Genomic DNA, 23166 nt, shown 5'->3' with positions numbered 1-23166 from the left:
AGCAGTGATTAGCTCACTGCTTCATACCGCAGTGTGCTGGTGCGCCGTAGTGGTGAGATGTTAACTACCTCGCCTGGTATACAGGAGGTCATGGGTTAGATCCCAACCCTATTGCCTGTATATTTGGAGTTTGCATGTTCTCCCCGTGGATACATTTGCACATAATGAGTCACTTCTTTGGGCTTTCACTTATGGCCAGGTCGCTTCTGAAAAAGAGCTTTAGAGCTCAGTGGGCCTTATTGCCTGGTAAAATAAATAAAGTAATGTTGTGCTAATTACTGCGCCACCGCTCTCTCAATGGTGGGATATCCGAACGTCACTGTGATTAGGCCTCTTGCACAAACTATTCGGGGAGACGAAGGCAAACATTTGGAGAACGGTCTTTTCACTGGAGCGACGCGTCCCCCCCTCCCCCCCTCACATGACTGCACGTGACTTATTGCTGCCTGTCGTCTGCCTCGCAGCGCGTGGATTCAGGACATTGAACGTGCGAACGCAAGCAGCCTTTGTCCCGCTGACCCAGGTGAGTCGAAAGCGCATGAGGTACGGGAGTCTTCGTGGTTTGGAAAGAGACATCTGGGAGCGTTGACACTTTAGCCACAACCACACAAGCGATACAATGTTCTATTCTACACATGTCTTGTTATTCCGACGTTTAATTGGTCATTTAAGCGGGCTATTGATCATCAAGGCAGGTAGAATGTCTCGCAAGAAAGCCCTGGTTTTCATTTTAACCTTATTTATAACGGAACTATGCATTAGTACCAATGACCAAATCACCTGGAAAATGCACCCAATCTCATCACTAGACTTGTACTGAACTAAACCGTTACTGCGGATACATGTGAATTTAGTTCAAGTGATGATCATTACAGGAATTATATTTTGGAGGAACCACATCGCTTAATTCAACTGCTCTGTTTTCTTTGTCACCAAGCTGTGGTTGGGGCACTTGACTTACAACTTGAAAGTTCACGATTTTAAAATACGGTCATTTGGTTCAAAGTTAACTGAGCATTTGTCCAGGGTTGTTAAAGTAAATACTGCTTCGTTAGAACTCACCAGTGGGTCATGTGGATAGACTAATCCATGCAATCAGAATGCAGAATTGCCACCACGAGCTCTGGGGCATTCAATAGAAATTGACACCATTGCGTCGCTCATTTGAGCAGCGAGACAAACTTCTTGAATTGAATTCTGCTTCAAATAGTGCTGCTCTATTTTCCCTGTGCTTGACCGCAGTGGAGGAAAAGGAGGTGAGGATCCAGGCGGGCTTGCCGCTGCTCCTGCGCTGCACGCCACCCTCTAACCTCGCGACAGAGCAGTGGGAGCGCGACAGCAGGCAGCTGACCTCGCAGGAGGTGGCCTACACTGTCTATCCCCGCGTTGGGCTGCTGCTGTCCTCGCCCGGGCCCCAATCCGTCGGCTCCTACATCTGCTACACGCTCGAGGGCGGCTTCAGGCGCGCTATGGCGAGCTTCAACGTTCGCATGCCGCCGACCACAACGACTACCACCACCACCACCACCGTGCCCACCACAACCGTGCCTACCACCACCACCACCACGCCTGTCACCGAGATCACCCCCGCGGTGCACAAGAATTCCGACTTAGACGGTTCGGGGCTGGACGAGATGACCAGGAACAACGCCTCCGTCGCGCCCACTGCTATGGCGCCCAGCACCACCGCGGGCTCCGGCGACGAGAACGCAGGTAATGGCAAAAGATCAAAGTCGTTGTCACGTACTCGGGAGGAGACGCCTGAGGTTGTAATCAGACCGCAGACGCAAATGCAGGCGCAGTCGGGCAGCGAGGGTGTGGGCATGGTGGTGGCCCTGGCTGTCTCGTTGGCCGTCAACGTGCTGCTGCTGCTGTTCGTGGTGCACCGCGCGCGCGAGTGCAAGAAGCGCGTGGCACGGCTGGTGCACTGCGAGATGCCCGAGCGGCCTTGCACGCCGCACGGCACCAAGGCCGGGCAGAACCGGGCAGATGCGGTCACGCCGGTGCGGTCGCCCACCCACTGCATAAACATGGACCCCGACACGAAGTCGCCACTCATTGGAACGCCGGCTTTAAACGAATCGCAGGCGTAGCGGCGGCAGTGAGACGAAGAAACGCGTGGAGTCGCGGAACGGAACAGTGTGCTTGGTCGCATTTCACGCAACTGCCAAGAAACTGACTAATCCTGTGTTGAACTTCGGCTGGGCTCACGCTCTGGGTCTTGTCGGCAATGAGGAGATGGATTAGAATTCTGGATTTGCAAAGGTTGATTAATAAACTTTTCAACCGGCAGCTTTAAAACTTTGTGCTACGCGAATGAGACTTTTATCCTTTTTTTAACAAAAGAAGCAAGAAGGGCACGAAGACGGAAACACCTTGCAACTGATTTTCAAATCATTATTATTGAGAATCGCAAGCCATAAGGCTGTATGTACAACAGTTACTCTGTGATGACCTTAAAGTGAAATCCTGTATTTTGAGGTTATTCGGAACTGAAAATTAAAGCAGCACAGAATCTATTTCATTTCAACAGATAGGTGATAACAAACAACGATTGATGAAACGTATTGAGTTGATCTTTTTTTAGCAACTGCTCATTCATTTTGACACTGTTTGCCGAAACATAACTTTTTCCTTCTTAACTGTCATTGGTTTTCATAGGATGAGAATCGCTGTCTTCTGCACTCGTTGTCAATCACGGAGCTCGCTTGGGTTGCATTTGGGCAAGTCGCCTTTCATTGAAGTGTACATTTTCACATTTAGGGCAGCTATGTGTGTTTTTTTTTAGGGCAAGCAAAGTGGTAAGTGTATAATTTAATTTTTATGACAAGAAAAAAAAGATAAATCTTTTGGCCGACAGTGTGTGTGTGTGTGCATTTTTTTGTAAGAGCCTCCTCCTGGCTTTGTTAAAGGCGTTCCATTGCGTGAACGTCTGGACAAGTAACACATCCGTGCACCTTAGTTTGATTCTCTGAAGGACTTGCCATCTCTCTCGCCTGCGCCTTCACTTTTGAATTTTGCCACCATATGTATAAGAATGCTGCCCCCTAGTGCCTGTGTGTGTTTGCGTGTTTTTTTGGAGCTTCCAGAATTGAAGTATTGTTTTTGTGTCGTGGGCAATGTGGAGAGGTGTGGGTGGGGGAGGGACTGGATATTTGATTGGCCAACTCCTAACACACATTGTGTTGTGGAGCCCGTGGCAAATTTAATAAATGTGGGTTCCTGCCAAGCAGGAAGCTGCTCCTCTCCTACAGTGGCACATACTTGCATAGCTCAGCATTGCGCAATGCCCATCGAGAACCAGGGACTCGCCAGCCAATGTGATGTTCACCACTGCTGGCAGCCACACACAGAGTCCTTGAACCATCCTTTAATCAACCGTCCAGGCATTACGGGGTTGTGTAAATGTGCACGTGCTTTTTGACAGACGCTTAGTTGCACAATGCTTTTGGTGTCCGCTTGCCCACGCCGCAGTGTTGAACGCGGCCCATTCCCTTTGTTGTGTTTCACGTGCATGGCCACGCCGAGAGCGGTGTTCATGCACCGCGACGGGTGGGAAGGTGGCGCGATCTGAATTGCGCCGCCTCGCAGGAGCACTGCAATGGGTGTCGCGTCGCTGGAAACCTGCACCTTTGTTCACCTCGCTTGTTTTTCCACGTCAAATTATTTTTTTGCGCACTACATCACAAAGGTTTAAAGCATGTGGGTTTGACCGTCGTGTCGCCAATTCACGGGAAAATAACGTCGCGTGTTCAATCGAGTGAATATTTTAAGCGAATCGCCGTTTTTGTCAGTCGGTTGTGTTATCTTGGGACGGTACTCATCTCCGATGGTGGTCCTTGGCCAATGGTGAAAATTCCACGTTTCTATGGCAGGGGCCTGTCTCAACACAGGATGGCTGCTGTTGACTTCTGTGGCAGTCATTTTAATTACCCCAGAGAGCTGTTGGCCTGGGTCCTCCACCCCAGCAAGGAATTTTACTTTCAACCTTCTGACTGTGAGTCGAGCACTCTTGCTGCAGTGTTAACTGGACTATAAGTAAAACATTTTTTTCGTGTTTTGATAGTTTTTAAACTTTAAACATGTTCAATAAAAAATGTGCACAGTTCCGAGTAAATCAAAAATTTGCGCGGGGTATAGTCCTGCATACACACGGGCTCGTGAAACACTGGGTACCGAGTGGAGTGGTTGTCCAGACATCATGGTTGAAAGGGCCATTGTTTTTATGCCTTTATTTTGTTAAATTAATCAATCGTGGGAAAATTTAATTACCGTAACTGTACTTTACAAATTGGGACCGGGTGCTTTTTGCCAATATGTCTGAAAGTATTTTTTGTCGACCTTGTGGGTCTGTAAAACAGCAAGAATTAAGGGGAGGAGCAACATACGTTTTCGTAGTTATAATTAGCACTTAACAGGCTTGGAACAAACAAACAAAAAACTGCAAACTGTCATCACACAATTCTGCAATGGGAAAACATTTTTTGAGGAAATTTATAGGGTGGGTCTGAGGCAGGGGTTGGAGAAGGAGGGGTGGGGGTGCAGGTCATAATACAATTGCTATGTATCGTATTAAAATCAAATGGTAAGTGAGATGTGAATTGTGAACGAGTTAAAGCTTGTCTGTACAGTTCCTTATTTTTAATTTTTAAAATAAAACCTTTTTTTCCAGAACTCTCCCATGTAATTTTTGTTTTGGGCGTATTTGTTCGTATACCGAGGAATGTAAAACCACCGTCTTTTTTCAATTCAAAAACGGTCGCTACCCTTTTTTTGTTTGTTTATAAAAGAACTTTTTTTTAAAGCTGTAAACCAAAAGCGTCGTTATTTTCTGTTGCTCGAGTAACTCACCGAATGACCTGACCTCGAATATAACACGACGCTTTCTCAAGAGCGCAAAGCACGCTGAGAATTCCTGTTATGTTTTCCTGTTTAAGACATCTTTTTGCCTGTTTATTATCACTTTACTTTGCATGCAACCAGTGGGGAACGCTGCATCGTTTTTCTGAGTGCCGTTCCCTGTTTCAGATTCTCACTGCGCACTTTTGTGTCTCTCCCTCTCTGTTTGCCATCCCCCTGTCCTCTTGCCTGCCGCCTTTTTCCAGCTCGCTCCTCCTCCTCTTCTTCATCCTCATCATCTTCTGTCTCCTTCGCACTACCTCATGCCACCCTCGGCTCTAACGCGGCTCGACTGCGCCTCTCCTCCTCCTCTGCCGCTCCGTCCGTGGACCCGGCGGCGGTGGCGGCGGCCGCCGTCATCTTCGCGTCCTCCAAAGGGCCCCTCGGGGCGGAGCGCCCGGCGCTGCCGCCGCCGCCGGTGACGCTGCTGCCGCCGCTCCTCTCTGAGCAGAACCAGAGTTGGTGCGGCGTGCAGCCTGTGCACCTGTTCTGCCGCGCCAGCGGTAAGCGCCGCTTCACCTTGCCGCCTCGCCGTGCCGCCCCCTACCTCCCCTGCTCTAGTGCCGCGTCTCGTGTAGTGGCGAGGCGTCGGGGGTGGGGGGGGGGTGGGAGATGGGGTAAAGATTTGCTCACGAAATTGAAGTGCTTTCTCTAGCCCCCCCCCCCTTCTTGTATGGTGGACATGGGGGGGGGGGGACAAAAGGACATTTTGCTCTGGACATCAATGCAAACTCCTTCCCCGTTGCCAACTGGGAAGCAGTGAATGTGTTTTCGAAAAACAACTGTTTATTTCTATTAAATATCACAACCACTTTCTACACGCCAGACAAATTGACAGTAATTTTTAGTGGCTTTCCATTAGAAATGAAATTAAAGATTCGACATCCCAGAAATGTGATGAATTGTCGCAATTCAGTTAAAGAGGCTTTTTTTCACAGCATTCCCCCAAGTCGGTGCTGGCACTGCAACAGAGGGAGCTCGTGAGACGAGTCTCCAGCAACATGTGACCCAATTCCGCCACTCATGGTAGCATCTTCAGTAATTCAACCGCCAAAAAAAATGCTTGCAGGCCAGAAACAAATGTCAAAATGTCATGCTGTGACATGCAAAGCATGCTGGGATTCCCGTTCTCCTTTTGCTGTTCAAGACACATTTTGGCTTGTATATGGTTACTCATGGCTTGGCTTGAAATACTAGATCGCTTCTTCGATTCAAATTGATTGTTATGCTCATGATACGTGCGTCAAACTGTGCGTGTGAGAATTGATTGTTCGTTTATTGTAAATTATATGCAAATAATATGGTCATGTCACGTTTGGGCTGACTGAGCAAAGACATTTGTTAAAAAAAATCTAAATAATATGCCACAAATAGAGACGGTAAAACAAGGAGCCAAAACAGGAGCTTAAATTGTGATAACGAAGCTGAGCGATGACAATTCATCAAATTGTTGAGGGGTTGCGCCTTGTTTGGGCCGTCCATAAATGACGTCACGCACCTAAGGTGGGGGGGGTTGTACATTTGTGACGATGTGTGACGAAGGGGGGGGGGGGTTGAGAATGTGACGTCACATAAAATGCGCAACTTTAAATAAAAATAGACAACACGTTCTACTTTTTGTTTTTTTTCGGTAAAGTCGCATAGGTTAAAAAAAGAAAAAGAAAATAAATTAAATCACGACGTTTAGGAGGCAACACAAGCTTCCGTCTTCAGGTGGAACCGTCACAGCAAAACTACTGTCGTGATTTATTTGTTTTTTCTTTTTTTAACCTACGTGACTTTACCGAAAATACCAAAGAGTATGGATCATTGCATTCACGAAAACTTCAAATCTAGAACGTTGGGTTGCTCGGTCAATGGCCGGGGTCAATGGCGGTGTGGTGTATTCCGCAAATATGGCCGACTGTGAGGGCGGGCACAAGCCGGCGTGAGTAGGTTAAACGTTGAGTTTTATAGGGGCTGACACCACGGGGTGAGCACCCCCTCCCCACCCAGCCCCTCCCTCTCCACCCAGCCCCTCCCTGCACGATGGACGAACGGACACAATAATCCCCTGTGGGCTGGTGTAACCAGGAGGTTCCTACCAGTAATACATGTTTTTTCTTACAATATCAGAGTGCAGCGCCACATTAAATATGCACTACAATGATAATAGTTTAAAGCGATTTGAAGCATGTTTTATTTTGGGGGGGGGGGGGGGCAGAGCTTTGTGACGTCATTTGAGGGGGGGGTCTGACTTTTTGTGACGCCGTGTGACTAGGGGGGGGGGGGTCAAAAATCGTCCAAAATCGCGTGACGTCATTTATGGACGGCCCCTTACATGTCGACTGTTTACCCAAACATTCAAGCCTACGCTTGGCCCTCGCTGTAGAACAATGGGACGCCCACCCCTGGGCCACGGTTCTCACTCATTTTAACTGGAAACCACTTTCACATTTGCAATATGTAACGCAAAGATCCACCGCCGTGGCGAATCAAAATATTTACGCAGCTAAACTGAACAGATCAGCCCCCCCTCTAACCCCTTGGGCACTACAACAAGCGGTGCTCATGAGACGCGCGTCTGAAGGAACACGTGACCCGATTCCGTCTCTCCTTGCCGCATGAGCCACACGTGGGAGTGCGGTGATGTCATCACTGGAGTGCTTGCATCATTGTTTTTGTCATTTAACCCACGTGCAGTAATCTCTCCACTATACACCCCACCTCGCTTTGCGTTTCTCTCCGTTCATTGATTCGTGTTTCCAGCTTGTCATACCGACAAACTGAAAGTGCGCACATTATTGCTTGCATCACCACATCAGCTCTGAGTTGTTTATGTTGGCCTGCGCATGACAGATTTAAAGAAAGTTTGGTTGAAAAGTGCTCAATGTGTGGGTTTAGTGTTGCGATGACTAAGTATTTCTGAATTCCCAATTAAGAAAATATTACGCTGCACTAATGTTATTCCCAGTTGTTAATCCGTAGACGTTAAATGGGCTGTGTCGGGTGGTGGCGGATTTAAAGAGGCTTATGTTTATGCAATTTAACCCCCCAAAAACGTTTGCTATAGACGTTTCTTCATCAAACTTTGCCTCTGGCAACCCAGCAAAAAATCGAAACAAAAAATGGAAAGAATACTAACTAAGCCAATTCAGTATTCAGCGGAGCCAGTGATACTGGGAAAAGAAAAAGAACCACAGCGTAAATTTGTTCAGTCCCATCATCACCACTGAGCTAACAGAAGGGACAGGTAATGACAACGATGCTGATTATCCTCCCCCCTCTCCTTCACTCCACCCCAACACTATGGGGGCATCCGAAAGCTCCGTTCATTCTTCGTAGTCACAGCTTAAGATGCACAACGGCCCAACACCGCCGCTCGCAGCGTGGAGTCCTCACGGGCCGATCGGCCCTGCACACGCGTGCACACAGGTCCTCCGGAGCTCTCCGTCACGTGGGCGCGCGACGGCCAGCAGCTCAGCAGAGTGGACTACCACGTGGACGTTGTCCCCTCGCACGGAGGCTCCCTCGCCGTCGCCACGTCCTGGCTGAGAGACGCGGCGCCGGGGGACGTGACGTACACCTGCTCCGCTCGTTGTCGGGGGCAGGCCAAGTCCTCGAGTGCGCTCGTACGACGGGCAGGTGAGCCAGGCGCCCAGCAGGTGTCCTCCCGTGAACGTGCGCGCTCTGCAATTAGCCCGTGAGCCAAGTGGTTTGGTTGGTTGGCACCATCTGGGGTGGAAAATGATACCATTGCCCACCATGGGCAGTGTCCACACTGAGCAGAAAGTGTAGCCTACACGCTGTTTTTTTATACACTTAATATTTATTGTCGTATTCCATAGATGATTCATATCACATGTGGTTTCCCCCCAAAATAATTTTCTATTAATATACTTTAGTACCCTCGTCTCATGATATTATTGTCATAAAAAGGCTATAATAGTGACCTTGCTATCATACATAGGTGTATTTTACAGATAAAATGTGTCAAGAAAATCATTAGTAGCATTTGCCACCCTTAGTTGTACCAAACAAGCCATTTTGGGGCAAGGACCAGGTTACAGCGTTTGCCATAAGCCAACCAAGCAAAAGTATTCGGGCCCCATGTAGTTCGATTCATGAAAAAAAATGGGTAAATCAAATATCTCAAGTTCAATTGCGAATAAACATAAGTAAATGCATCTTGTGTTTCCTAACTCTGAAAAATACGTTTTGATCTCGTAGCTGCTGAAGTGCTTTATCATAAAATTTGTGTAAGTTTGGATACTAAAGATAATATATAATACACCTTCTCTACCTGGAAATCAAATGCATTTTCACAATTTAACGTCACTATCCATGCAAGATTCAATTAAAGTATTTCCATTGTAATATATTTTATAATTATGTGGCGCCTAAATACGTTGCTAACTCAAAGCGCCTTACATCACATCTGAAATATTTCATGGGAACCCTGAGTGGCAGCTGTCCCTGTGGGGCACAAGACGACTCAGCACGTCCCTGCAAGTGGGCGTTTGTTGCCAGTCGGGGGTGACGATTGATATGTGTAATTGCAAATTAGTAATTTGCAGGTATTTTTTGGGAAGTTGGAAAGTGTGGACCATGACACCGACACCAAAACGTCTATTCATTTCGAATTATGTCAAGATAACTTTAACGTCAGCTATTTTATGGTTACAACACCCGATTAATGTTAGTGGCTCCTAGTGGCTGGTGGGGTTACCTGAACCCATTACATACAACATTGATTTTTACACACGCAATTCTATAGAGGTATCATGTTCTTAAGAGTCAATTTTAAACAATGAACTGGTGCAGCATTACACCCCTATCGAATGCTGTACATTCACTAACTCTGCCACTGCACTCTTCACTCTGGATCAGGCTCTGACACAGATTATCAGGATGCATGGAATATGGAGTTTGTACGATGGAAAAGTGCAGCTCGTGACCACGCCAAGATGATGCACCTTTGGAAAAAAGCCTTGGTAAGGCTGCACGGGAAAGCCATGATGAATACTGAACTGTATTGCTGTCCTACCAGTGTAAGGGAGGGGAGAAAAAATGATACTCTGGCAAAGCATCAGCATGCTTACTTATATATTTATTTTACAATACTGTATATTTTTCCATTATTTCAGCCTAAATGCATTGTCTTGCTCGCAATTTGATTTTCATTTTAAAATTAATCAGATAACAAAATACAGATTTATATATGGAATATTGAATGTCTCTATTGGGAAGCAAATGCTGCCTTGAAAGTAAATGCACGTCCAAAATGCACTGCTCATATTCCCATTGTGGGATAGTTCAGTGCATAACGATGATTAAGTATTACACATGCAGGACATGATTACGTGTTTATTAAGGCACATGTGTTTCTAAGAACATGTTTTTATTTTGCTCGTATCATGTATGAGGTATATTGGAGTCACAGACCTCCCGCAGATATTTTTTTTAAACTCTCACCGTTCAGTACAATTCATACCTTGATGCGAGACAAATGCATGAATTAACATCCAACTTACTATTTGGTAATGCTGCTGCGTTGGCAGTGGTGCACAAGCCCAGAATACTCAACACATTTATCAATATCACTGCCTTAAAAGGAAAGGTTTTTACTGTAATAGGTGATGTAGTTAAAACAATCCGGCTTGTATAATTGAAAAACATGAATATATATCATACTCAAAGCATTACGTTTATATCATCAAGGTGCAACAAGGCTTATCTGGAAAAAGATTCGTCCTCGCACAGATGGCTACTAAACACTAAATTAGTGCTCAGTGTTTAAATCTATGAAAATAGCATTCCAATTCTATTTAGATTAATATACATTTTGGGACCAAATGTCCGTTAAAGGATTGTCGCGGCTTTTCGTACAAAAATCAACAAAACATAGCTACATTTTGGAGGGCTTCAAAAAAAGGATCTCTAAGCGTACTGAATGTTGTTGGCTTTAAGTAGATTGTGGGTTGATCTGAGAGCATCAGGTTTCTGTGAATTTTTGTATGAATGTGCCTCTCAAATGTTATCAATATAAGTCAATATATTTTTAGTTTTTACATTCATAAGTCATTTTTTTGTAGCACCAACTGTGTTAAAAAAAGAATCGTATGTCAGAATGTTGTGGAACCGGGCTGAGGGTGATAACAGATTCAGTTCTGGGTGGATGGCTGCTGATTCAAAATCAAGCTCAAACCTTTTCATTAGCCAAACCAGTAATCGGCGGAATGACCCCACTCTGAGTGGTTATCTCAGAGCTTATCTTCACACACCCGCCACGTCGCTCACCACCGAAAGGAAGATGTGAAACAAGTAAAGTAGTTCCAGAAACAGACACTATGTTTCGATTTAAAGCTTTCGTAACTGCAGGGATTCATCTTCTTGGTTCTTTCGGTAAAGTCACGTAGAAGGGAAATAATAAAATAATAAAAATAAAACATTATAAAATTATTCTCACGACATTTCGGCCACAACGCAAGCAGCCGTCCTCAGGTGAAGAACAGGTCTGTCGGAAAGACAGCGTCTGACAGACCTGTTCTTCACCTGAGGACGGCTGCTTGCGTTGTGGCCGAAACGTCGTGAGAATTATTTTATTATGTTTTATTTTTATTATTTCCCTTCTACGTGACTTTACCGAAAGAACCAAGAAGAAGATACTATGTTCATCACATTCCATTGGAACCTTTAAGCATTAGGGCTGCTACCTGTCCTGGTTTAACCAGGATCATCCGTTGTTGTGCTAACCCACCTGGGGAAATCTGTAAGTCTTCCCGGGACATTAAAAGTCCAGTTTTTTTGTATCCGTTGTGTGGTATTAATAATAAGAACACACTTCTAAAGACAATACATTTAAATACCGTTCTCCCCTCTTCCAGGATTGTGGCATTCTTCCCGTGCTATGTCCCAGTTCATTTGTTTTGTACCTCAAGAGGTGGCGATCTTAGTTCCCGTAAGAAATTGCCTTCTTTCGATTTTTCTTTTATTTTGCACGCAGACGGAGAACTGCCTCGTGGATCGCGATGGAAACTAGCCCATTATTCCGGGAGCTGCTGCGCTGGGCGGCTGCACACAAAACCTCCTCCTCCTTTTGCTCCATCCCGGCACCATGGCAACGCGGCTCCTCTCTCTCTACAGAGGAGCCAAACGTAGGAGCCGTCCCTTTAACTCAGGGCTGCGTGCTCCCACTCTCATTAACTGCTGCATTGGACCGGCTGCAACGGTATATGTGAAACTATACACTGAGTAGTGTACGCTGCACACACGTTTACACACTCGCGCACATTCACATCTTGTACGTGTATATAAAAAGAAGTGTTGCTTATTGGGTTTTGTGTGTTTTTCAGCTGTGAGATATATTTGAAAATAATTTGGCAAAAAGAAGGGTTTTTTTCTTTATTTGTACATGAGTTGGGGATGAAGTAATCTTTAAAGATGACGGTTGCTTATCTAGTTAGTCTCCAGCAAAGGCGCATTCACAAAATATGTTAACTTTATCTTCCATTTTATAAAAAAAGAATTATACTTACCAATTTCTATTTACACACACACATATACCGTACGTGTACATGCGGACACACACACTCATGCATATTTGCTGCACCTACTAATGAAAAAACAATTGGTGGAAAGGAGGGGGTGCATGATGTGGGGGGTGGGGGGCGGGCACTATTGTTGGATCGCTGCAATCCTTTTAAAGGCGCCAAAAAACTAAACGCAGCACGTTTGGCATGGGCATTGTGAGCAGCCGGCCTGTGCTGCATTTAGATTGGGAAAAACCATCCGGCAAGGGGTATGGGGGGGGGGGAATTGTGTAGCACAGCCGCATTTTTCTCACCCCCCCCCACCCCCGCAGCTCAAAGCTCGTTGATATCTTCTGAACGGTCATCGGAGAGTTTTAGCCGTGCAAATGTTACTAGAGAACGGTGCCTTCTTCAGGATGAACAACAACAACAACAAAACCGGCTGTGAAGTTTACAATTGTATAGGGGCGCAAAATCGAGTTAATGTAGATGATGTGTAAATGTAGAGAGAGAGAGAGTCGCATGACAAAGTCGGACCGCCTGCGCGCGCGCGCGCGCGCACGTGGGAAGCATTTGGAGAGCGAATGCGTGCTCCTCCTTTAGACGCGAGACGGTGTGTCACGCTATTCCGCAATACGCGCGTGGTCGCATCGCCGTGCAGTGCAACCATCCTTATGTAATCGTGCTCTTATTGGCCACGCACCAACGCCATCGGTATTCTCTGCCACGGTTTTTGTTCTAATGCCACGAATACACTGCACCGACAACAAAACGCAAAAACACGAAAAAAATGCTGTTAGTTTGTGGACCATCGAGTTTCCTTTATTTCTGAAGAGGTGAAAACGAAATCATCTCGAGTCAACACAAAACGCCCATTTCAACGTCGGCCCAGTAGCACAGTCGAATAACTGTGGTATTTTTCCAGAGAATCAAGTCCACCGGGCAGCAAGCTGACGTCAGCTCTGCAAACCCCAGACTGGCTCATTTTACACCACACCACGGGGTTCAAACATGAACGCTGACCTCGTATTTATATCGTCGTAGCAGCTGCTTATAAGCACACCCGTTGGGAGCATGGCCAGGTGTGCTTATATCTGAAGTAGTGTGCTTGTATAAGACAATTTCCTTTGCCCTTCCCCCTACGAAGTTCAACACACATACGAGTGCATTGTAGGTATGTGTTGATTACATCAGACAGAACTGTGGTCATGTGCGATGTGCTTATATACAGTTTCCACTAGTGCTGGGTACGGTCAGGCATACACAATGTAGGTGCTGTGTACACTGTGCTCAGAGTGTGGAGTGGTGGCGCAGAGGTTACCATTCGCACTGATCAGCATGGTAAAGAATAGTTAAATAGCCCCCTTAAATTGTTAATATGCAAAGTCAAAATATCTAGGCGTCAGGGTCGGGGTCGAACCCACGACATCCTGTATACCGGGCGAGGTAGTTAACATCTCGTCACCGTGGCGCCCCCTGATGCATGGGGAGGACTCCGTTTAGCAATGGATTGATCAAAGGCTGAAAGTTGTATTATGTAAACTCTGCTTGTTTATGACACACACACATATATATATAGATATTCATATGATAGATGAAGAGACTGCCCCCGCCATGGAAAAGCATCATTTCCATCACTGACTGCACGCTGCCAAAATGTGACTTTTTATAATATACAGCAGAATAAAATTATATAAAAATCTGAAATCTAAGCCCCACTATAATATACAATCTTGGTAAGTTATAGAAAAAAAATGTGTATTAAAATTACACTATTCACTCATTAATCGTGAGGGATAGGTTATGTAGACCCTTTTAAATAGCAAATTTCGTAAATAATATTGGCCTACGAAAAACCTTCAATAAATACATCACTTTATCTCTCATCATTTTTTCTCGTCACTTTATCGCATCACTTTATCGCATCATTTTCTCTCTCATCACTTTCTTTCTCTCTTTCTCGATGCAGTCGTGTAGAGTTTCAGAAGCAATATGCAGATGGCCAAAATCGCGGATAGCAAATTCCTGAATAACGAGGGAATACTGTCGTTGTGTGGAATTATCTATCACATTAATCCATACACCTATGTGTAGTTCCTAACCGTCTATGGCAATGGTGGCTCTCAGTGGCTCTAGCCTTGGGGAGAGACAAACTCCGCCTCGGATTTTCGAGTTCCAGGAACATGTGCAGGAGGTTAATTAAGCGATTGGAATGTGATGCCAGCGCTAAAACACCAGCGCACAGGTGCATGAAAATGTGGATGCTTCGCAAACGAACCAGGAAGGTGCAGTGCCGGATTATCCGAGTAGCAAAAGGAGCACATGCTACGGGCCCCGCGTTTTCAAGGGCCCCGCGCTAAATTATTTCAAGCTATAAATTCCAGTTCAGTGATTCTGCACTTGCACTATCACTAGAGTACTACACTGCCTTCAACTTATATGAACGACTGGGTGTTTAAGGTTAGCTATTTGTCGTATTATCTGGCTGTATAGCAAATAAAAAAAAATACAATTACTTTACTGTGCAAATTAAACATTTATGTGTTTTAATGTTTTTTTATAGGGCCCCTTTATAATACAGTATATGCTCCAGGCCCCGCACTAGCTTAATCCGGCACTGGGCATGTGTTTACCCAGAATTGGAACGCCATCATTATTATTACTACAATTCGACGACATGATGCCTGTGCATTACATCTGGCCACGTGGTGTTAAGACAACAGTGCTTTACTGACAATAGGAATGGGTGCAAGTTCAAATGGTCGTTGCAGCCCATCAATCTTGAACTTCTTTCTCACTGTTCGTAGCCAACCGTGCTCGTTGCAGTTAGTCACTATTATTTAAACGTGCGCTTCTGTGGCCGTCTGGAACGCTCGTCCTTCTGATATTAGGAAGCCACCAGCGCTATGCACTTTTAAATTTAGATTGAAAACTAATTTCTTTAGAACAGTTTTTTTTGTGTTTTAGTTCATTGTCCTCCCCCCGCACCTCCGATTAGCACAGTTGGCTATTGTACGGTGCGAAAGAAGTTCAACATACATGCATGCAAGTTCGGGGTGTGTGGGGTGTGTCAGGTAGGGGTGGCACCTCTAAAAGGGGGAACAATCATACCTCTCTGAGTGGCGATTGGCCATTGTTAGTCCCCACCGGTATCCAGCTTTCACCTGTGGCTCCTCACAGTTACCTGCATGCGGCGGCAGCGGCCACACGCCGGAAAACCGCCTCGACTGGCGGACAAAACCAAGCGAGGGTAGCCAACGGGTTTGAAACCCTTGGTGAGACGAGCCCATTACACCCCCCCCCCCCCGCATGCGAAGACTTTTCCCACTGGAGGGGGCTGAACATATAAATCTAGCGTCTCGACGGCTACGAAGGCAGCTACAGCAAAGTGGTGTGAAGGGCTCAGAGCAATGGCGAGGTACTGAAGAACCCATTGGTCATCCATTGCATCCGGTCTCATCTCCAGTTGTCTTGACTTTTGTATTGAAGGGCCTGGACAAGAGAGTATTAGGCAGACGTTGTGCAACTCTCCCTCACTTTAATCTAATTCAGCTGCAAGTCGTGACATCACCCACCATCGATACCAAGTCCTGTGGCGATGGGCGAGCGATGAAGCAGCCGGGAGTTGTAGCCGCAGACCCGCACACAGGTGGCTCAGGCCAGAAGGTCATCTTTCGCTGGATAGAAGCGGCGGTGGAACTCCCTGAGCGACCAAGCAATCCTCTTTCATGATCACACTGCTCACCTCCGGGGCATGAGGAAGGGGCTGGAAAAGGTGCCCTTAACGATGTCTGCTTCATCCACCCGAGCCAGCATATCATGGCTGGCGGGGATTCGACTTCTCTGTTCTCGTCAACAAACGTTTGAGTCTGCCAAAATGAGTGAACGATCGACTCATGACTTTTAAACTTCCCTTGAAGGGAAAACGGCATACCGCTATTGTCCTTGCTTATGCACCCACAATAACAAACCACCTCGGGTTGAAAGACATTTTATGAAGAGCTGAACACATGAATATCAAACACCATTATACTAAGCTTTTGTAGATTGAGAAGACATTTGATTCAGTGGAAAGTGATGCAGGGTCTTAATCATATTTAAATTATCTAAACATTGATAAAGATGGACCAAACATGCTGCAATTATATGAAGTAGAAAATCAGATAAACTATTCAACCCTAAACGGGAGCCAGGACCTCAGCGTTACAGCTACTCGAGACACAGGGATTGTGTGTCTGGGGTGCTTAAAGTGCTCATGTAAATGATTATGGCATTAGTTGTTTGAGTAAGATTGTGCAAAACTCTAAGCTTCTGGAAAAATTTATAATGTGGGTAAGAATATAACCCTTATGAAAATAAAACAAACACAATTTGGATTTAAGTAACGTTTGAATTTAAGTACACCTCAATAATCATGATGAAAGGTGACAATTGTAATTTAAATGGTGACAGTCTAAAAACGTGTCTAGTTACTTGTAATTAAAAATGTGCTCCAAGTCTAAAAAAGTTGTGGTAATAAATGGGCAAGTACATCTAAAATAAGCTTCTTACATGTGTTAAAGTACAGCGTGTATATATGCACAGCATCTTTGTTGTGACTCAATATCATTGGTGAATGGCTGTTGTTATTATTACGCACTGACTTTAGGCAGCAGCATGAACGTGAAGAGTATTGCGTTGCTTTAACATCCAAGATCTTATATATGTTGGACACAAATAACTCGCACTTCACTTCTTTCTTAAATAGCATAGCCAACTCTTAAAAAAATAAGCCTGTAGTTCTTGAAATAACATACTTCCTTTTGCGAGTTTAAAATCACCATACAATTTATTTAGGATTCTATTGGGATTTGTACAGTTGTGTAATTTTGGAGTGTGAAATTGGAATTGTATTTCAAAGTGCATTGTCAGGTCTACGCACTAAATATTAGGGCCTTTTTTGCACATCGTACATATTCTATTTGGTGTGAGACCTGATTGAGGTAACAGCTAATAGTTTACATGTGTATATAAATGACGCGCAAAAATCTGTATTAAAATATCGAATTAAATTGTTGAATTAATAAATTGGCATTGACTGTAATTATTACGAATGTGTTATTGCTATCGAAACCGGTATACTTACAACACTTACGACACTGGTAATAATGCAAAACAATGAATCCAATATAAAAAAAATTTAACTACTTTAGAATTATACAGAGTTACAAATAAATGTTTTTACTATTAAATGTAACTGGCTTTGTAAATAGCAGCAGTTGGAAAGGGGACAAAGATAACAAATACATTGCCCCTGTGCCACACTTGAATTTTGTCTGTGGATATTTCTTAAAATTCAAGTTACGATAGAGTTTGTACAGAACTGAATTGAAATTTGACATGACTATACCCTGTCTGTGAAATGTCATGGTTTAATTTCCTAAAAGACTCTATGCTTCTGTCCCTCATCCCTCCTACTTCTAATCTCCACCCCTCACAATACAGTAATATGGGTTTCACACTTGTCTAACAAATTGTATACAGTGTTAAACAACATTTTGTTATGGATGTTTCACTTACATCGAATTCCTTTGAGATTATAGGATATACAGTACTATTGTTTGTGATTGGCACAATGCCCTCCATAGCAGGTATTGCCATGCTCAGGCACGGATGCACAAATAATGATGGTGATGAATTGTTAATTGAATTAGTGAGAAGTACACACATAATATAACCCTAAATGCACTGGCTCTGCACTCCAACAGCTTTTGCGCCACACTCATGAATATGTATCAGACACGACTTAATTACCGAGCCAAGTAATGCAATTAGTAAACTAAGCACTCGATGAATTAATAATGAAGTTTTTTTTTTTAAAACAATTCTGGAAAATTGCCTGATGAAGCTGGTTGTAATCACCAGCGAAACGTCGTACTCAAATTGTAAAAGTTTTGGGTTTACTCTCCAACACACCAGTGTGCTGAAGTAGTAACTAGGTGGTACGTTTTCTTTAAGTGACAAACATTACTAATTGGTTTCGTCGGGTGGTGTTGGGTTAACGGCACTTAAATTCGTGCGATCTAACCCAAAAAAAATATTTATTATGAATAATATATAATCACCCAGGAATGTGACGTCACTCCACGTCGACCAGCCCCCCTCATTAATAATCATGAACAGGTTACATCCTCCACATGGGACCCCCCCTCATTAATAATCATGAGCGGTGACGTCATTCCACATGGAGCACGCTCCCCTCATTAATAATCATGAGCAGGTGACGTAATTCCACATCGAACAGCCCCTTTCATAAATAATCATTAACAGGTGACGTCCTCCAAATGGACACCCCTCCCCCCAATTAATATTAATTAGCGGCTGACGTCACTCCATGGGGGGCCTCGGCGCCTCCTCCCCCCTCCTCGGCGTCAACTCACAACCCTCACTACAAAGGCAGAACACTCATGTCACGCGATCTCCGTAGCGCTGTTGAGACATCAAAGTAAAAAGGATGTCATGATGAACAATGGATTATAACCTTAAGATTAAATAGGTCTATGTCACCGTGCGCTTGCAAATTGCACACACATTGATGCAATGAATATCACGTCGCGGTCTGTTTTCCGCTTGCAAGTTTCAGATTTACTGCAATACACCCGTCCTTGGACGGGCAAAAGGCCAGTGAATAATATTGGTCGCGACAGCCTGCTACGTTATAAAATAATGAATTCATTTGTGTGTTTATATCCAGATGAGAGCCTTTTGGAAAGGAAAACTTTGGGCACATGAAAGAATTCACAGGGTACAAATTCAATGAAAAATAAAAAAATGTTTGAAAAACATAGATGCTTTAGGAATAGTAAAACAATGTGTGCCATACGTAAATAATAGCCTTCTTGAAACACAAAATTGAAAAGTTGAACAGTGTACGGCCCGGTGTTATAAAAGTGATGAAAGATGGGATGTAAATAAAAGTTTCATTTTCAAACTGTTGCACAAGACGCACTTGTATGTTCTGTTTTCACCCTATTGGATTGTTTTTTTTTTAATTAAAGAGGGTTATTCGAGAGAACATTTTAATGTATTAAATAAGGACTGCATCACACAAAGGGCACCCTCTCTAGGAAATGTTGTGAAATTCTGTATCAAATTTCACTCCAGTACAATACTCGCAACAATTCCATTGTGAAATGTTGTCTATTTCTCACGGAAAAGCAAAGCACACAGGATGGATTTTTTCTTATTGTCACGGCTTAAACATAACACTTTTTCTCACAATTGCAACAAAATATAAAATAGCATGAGGTGAGAGCTTAAATCCATGATCGTCAGGCTTGGTATTTGCTATATCGTTACATCAGTCATGTGATATGATTTTCATCTGTGAGTTCATTGTCATGATCTGTCGCTAAATGCGGTATCTTGTAATACAATTCTCAGACATCTCGGCAGGTGCAGCTTCGGGACGATAAACCGAGTGAGAACTGTTTGTACTGCAGCCATTGTCAATATCAGTGGAGTGTGTTTAATTGAGTAGTTTCAAAACTGGAGGCATGCAATAATTTGGAGAAGAGAGCGCTCAACTTTGGGGAGTTAGGGACATTGTCAACTTTTTGCGGAAACACACGGGGACCAAAACAACTACAGTTGGCACTGCAAGGAAATTTCTATAAATAACAATGACCCGATGTTGAAAAATCTATTTCTCTATGAAACTATGAACACCATTGTTTGTGAGTATTATTTAGGCACTGTCGTATTTTTGTTGGCAAACAGGCACGCCGCCGTCCTCTTTTGTAATGATTATCGGGCTTTCTGAGCTTATTTAGTTCACAGAAAATATACTTTATTGTATAGTTCAGCTCAGCCAAATACTTTTGTGTTTTTCATTGTAATAAGGTACTGCATATGATGTTTCTTAATAAATAATGTATTTTTTAAAGTATTCATTGTCAAACTGTTGAGGCACTGTACTTGATGTTAACACTTTTTTGCTGATCAAGTGTGAAAAAAGATCATTTATATTTTGCATGCCAGAAAGGGGAGTTAAGCAATAAATGTTGAGCTATAAAATATCGGTTTATGAATATTCACTGCTTTGAAGAAAATTAAGAGGTATGCATTGTCGTGTATTATCTATACAGAAACATAAATATTTGGATTAATGCCACAAGTGTGTACCATCCCTTGTTTTGATAATTTTGATAACTTAAAATGTACAATAATCATAAATGATGGCTCTCAAATGTAACCAGCTAAATTCTTAGCTTGATCACTGCAGTGAAAATAATAGTTTTTCATTTAAATTACCCTTCCACGGCTCTGGTGGCTCACTTATCAGTTGGATACAGTTCAAATTAAATTGGATTATTTTACACTTACCAAAGTTCACGGATAATGAATGTGTTCATTGGTGATGAATATACTGTATACCAGTGCGATATACACTTCATACTCATACACAGGATGTTTGTCATAAAGTGTCACCTAATTTAGTTTCCTGATGAGAAGCTGCTGTCGTATGGAATATCAGAAAATAAATGTATTCTCCGAAAAATATTTCTAATTTTAAGATACCCTTCAGTGATAACATTATTAATTACTCAAATGATAACAGTGCATCGACTGTAGTGTGGCAGAAAGTTCAGATATGCTCTTGTGGCTTTACAACTCTTTTAGTTGTAAGGCAGCAGCAGCAGCACCTAAATTGTGAGACAAAAATATCACTTCATGGAATTGTATTGACCATTCCCCATTCCGTGCAACAAGCACATCACCAATCCAAACTCTGAGCACCATCATCCTCACCCTGCCCATTCTGCTATGGGGAATAAAAAGTACTATCATACAAATTGTGGTTTCTTGACTCAAAGTTAATTTTGAACGTGATTGGGTGGTTCTCAGGGAGCTAATGCCATGTCAAAGCACTGCGTCAACATCACTTGAGTTCGAATCCAGGCAGCCACCCATGACTACGCTGGTTCTTGTACTATGGGTTGATATTACTTTTTAAACATTGATAAATTGCACGTCTTTTATATACCCTCAGCGCAAAAAATAATTGAAGATCGATGGTCGTCTGTGTACAGGATTTGTCCAAGATTGCCTCGATGTACTATGTTTGCCATCTATCAGAAACATAGGAAGAAATATTACGAGTATCACAGTCATGTCACATTCATGATGCATTTCTAAAAATCATAATCTTCAATAATGGAAATGCCCTTTTACTACAATATTTTAGCGATTTTTTGTTGCAATGCAATTTGCTATGCTCCGCATGAAAGCTGTTACCCATGAAAACATATGATACCAACAATAATTGTAATGAATGGGTGTAAATAAACCCACAAATGACGGTACCGTAAAATGTAATTGTCCAAGTGTGCGCCCGACAGATTAGCCTCCCATTGTGTTAATTGTGAATTATATTACTTTACTTAAATGATAATTACAAATAAAAAAAAATGTCAATTTGCCCAAACATTTTAACTGACAAAATATCCTGAAGAGGTGCCTTTCAAACGTGTTTAGAGAGCCCAAGTGGTGCTTCTTTAGCCCAACAGTGTAAACAAGGACTATAGTAAGCACTGACGCATTCTCCATGCACTCTAAATGTAATTGGTCTTCAACTCTAACAGGGAATCTCCTGAAAAGTCTTAAAGATTTTAATCACTTCTGTATTACTGGACTCGGTTATGCTGTCCTTACATATTCCATATTCTAAAGCACACTTCACTCTGGACGATGTATTTTCAGTGTAGTTGTACCGTACATTAATTCCTCGATTTCCTTTTAAGTTATTTAGCAAATATGTCACGATATTATGATTTGCGTCACCCAACCCAGACTTAGGTCGCTGACAGCATCGTCCGTCCTTTCTCGTATCCGTCGCATCAGCCTTCCCCTCCACATACTCTGTAAATTGCTTTGATTCACGTTGTTCCGATATTTGTCGTCGCACCTTTCAGGAACACAACCCCGATGTAAACCGGGGCATTACTGTATGTTTAATTTGTTAGAATTCAGGACATTTCAGAAACTTGTGAACTGAAATACAGTATGTAGTCATTCGTGACTGATATTTGTCATGGGTGACTTACACATTAAGAGTACAGTAATTGATATATTTACTGAAATGGGCAATTAACACGTGGCAATGGTGACTGAGACTCGCCGTTAGGAGGCTGAACTAGCCGCGATCGGCCGAGGATTTGGTCTTCGAACCGATCCTCAGGAACCCGCAGACAAAGCTGCCATCCATCACAACCCCCGGCATGGAGAGGCGCCTCACCAACACGCGTCTCACCAGGATGGGAGATCTGGTGGAGCCCGAAACACGGGGCCGGTGGCTCAGACCGGCCGAGATGGCCGCAAAGACGCTCCGGGTGGCTGCCCGGATCCTGGCCGAAGCCAAGGGGGCCTTCTCAGCGGGAGCGGGGAGAACGCCCCCCATCGGCATCGGGGATGACGAGGCTCCTCTCGGTCCCCCTCCACCAGAGCTCTCCGTCATGCCACTGCGTTGCCACTGCCGACAAACGAAGGCAGATCATGACCTGTGCCGGCTGGAAGACCTACCGGAGGTCGCCTTCGCAATCGTAAAGAGGAAGGTGCTCTACTCCTACATGGTCTGGTTTAACCAACAGGACACTCTGAAGAGCCACAAGGACCATGCCTGGAGGAAAAACCTGCCCTGCATCTCTCCGGAGAGGCCTCTCTGGAAGCAACTCTTCTCCAGCCCGATGTACAACCGCATCGGCGACCTCAGCTGGAG

The 23166-nt window shown here is 44.0% G+C and overlaps 1 protein-coding gene across 9 annotated transcripts in view; it reads left to right on the top strand.

Annotated features, from left to right (window-relative positions):
* The window catches only part of LOC144739426 (semaphorin-4A-like), a 103980-nt gene extending 93910 nt beyond the window's left edge, over positions 1–10070 (top strand). For 8 of the 9 annotated variants that reach the window (XM_078622403.1, XM_078622389.1, XM_078622408.1 and 5 more), the window contains 2 exons: positions 465–523; positions 1243–4674. In XM_078622403.1, coding sequence (XP_078478529.1) covers positions 465–523; positions 1243–2093 — 910 coding nt within the window. In that variant the 3' untranslated portion in view covers positions 2094–4674. Of the gene's footprint in view, positions 1–464; positions 524–1242; positions 4675–5105; positions 5403–8313; positions 8524–9768 lie in introns of those variants that run through there. The other variant, XM_078622434.1, reaches the window with a different exon arrangement.
* Positions 10071–23166: the final 13096 nt, after the last annotated feature.

Source organism: Lampetra planeri, chromosome 3 (genome assembly GCF_965212315.1).
Source record: "Lampetra planeri chromosome 3, kcLamPlan1.2.h2, whole genome shotgun sequence".
NCBI classification, from domain to species: domain Eukaryota; kingdom Metazoa; phylum Chordata; class Hyperoartia; order Petromyzontiformes; family Petromyzontidae; genus Lampetra; species Lampetra planeri.
This window is presented reverse-complemented; position numbering and strand designations above follow the sequence as displayed.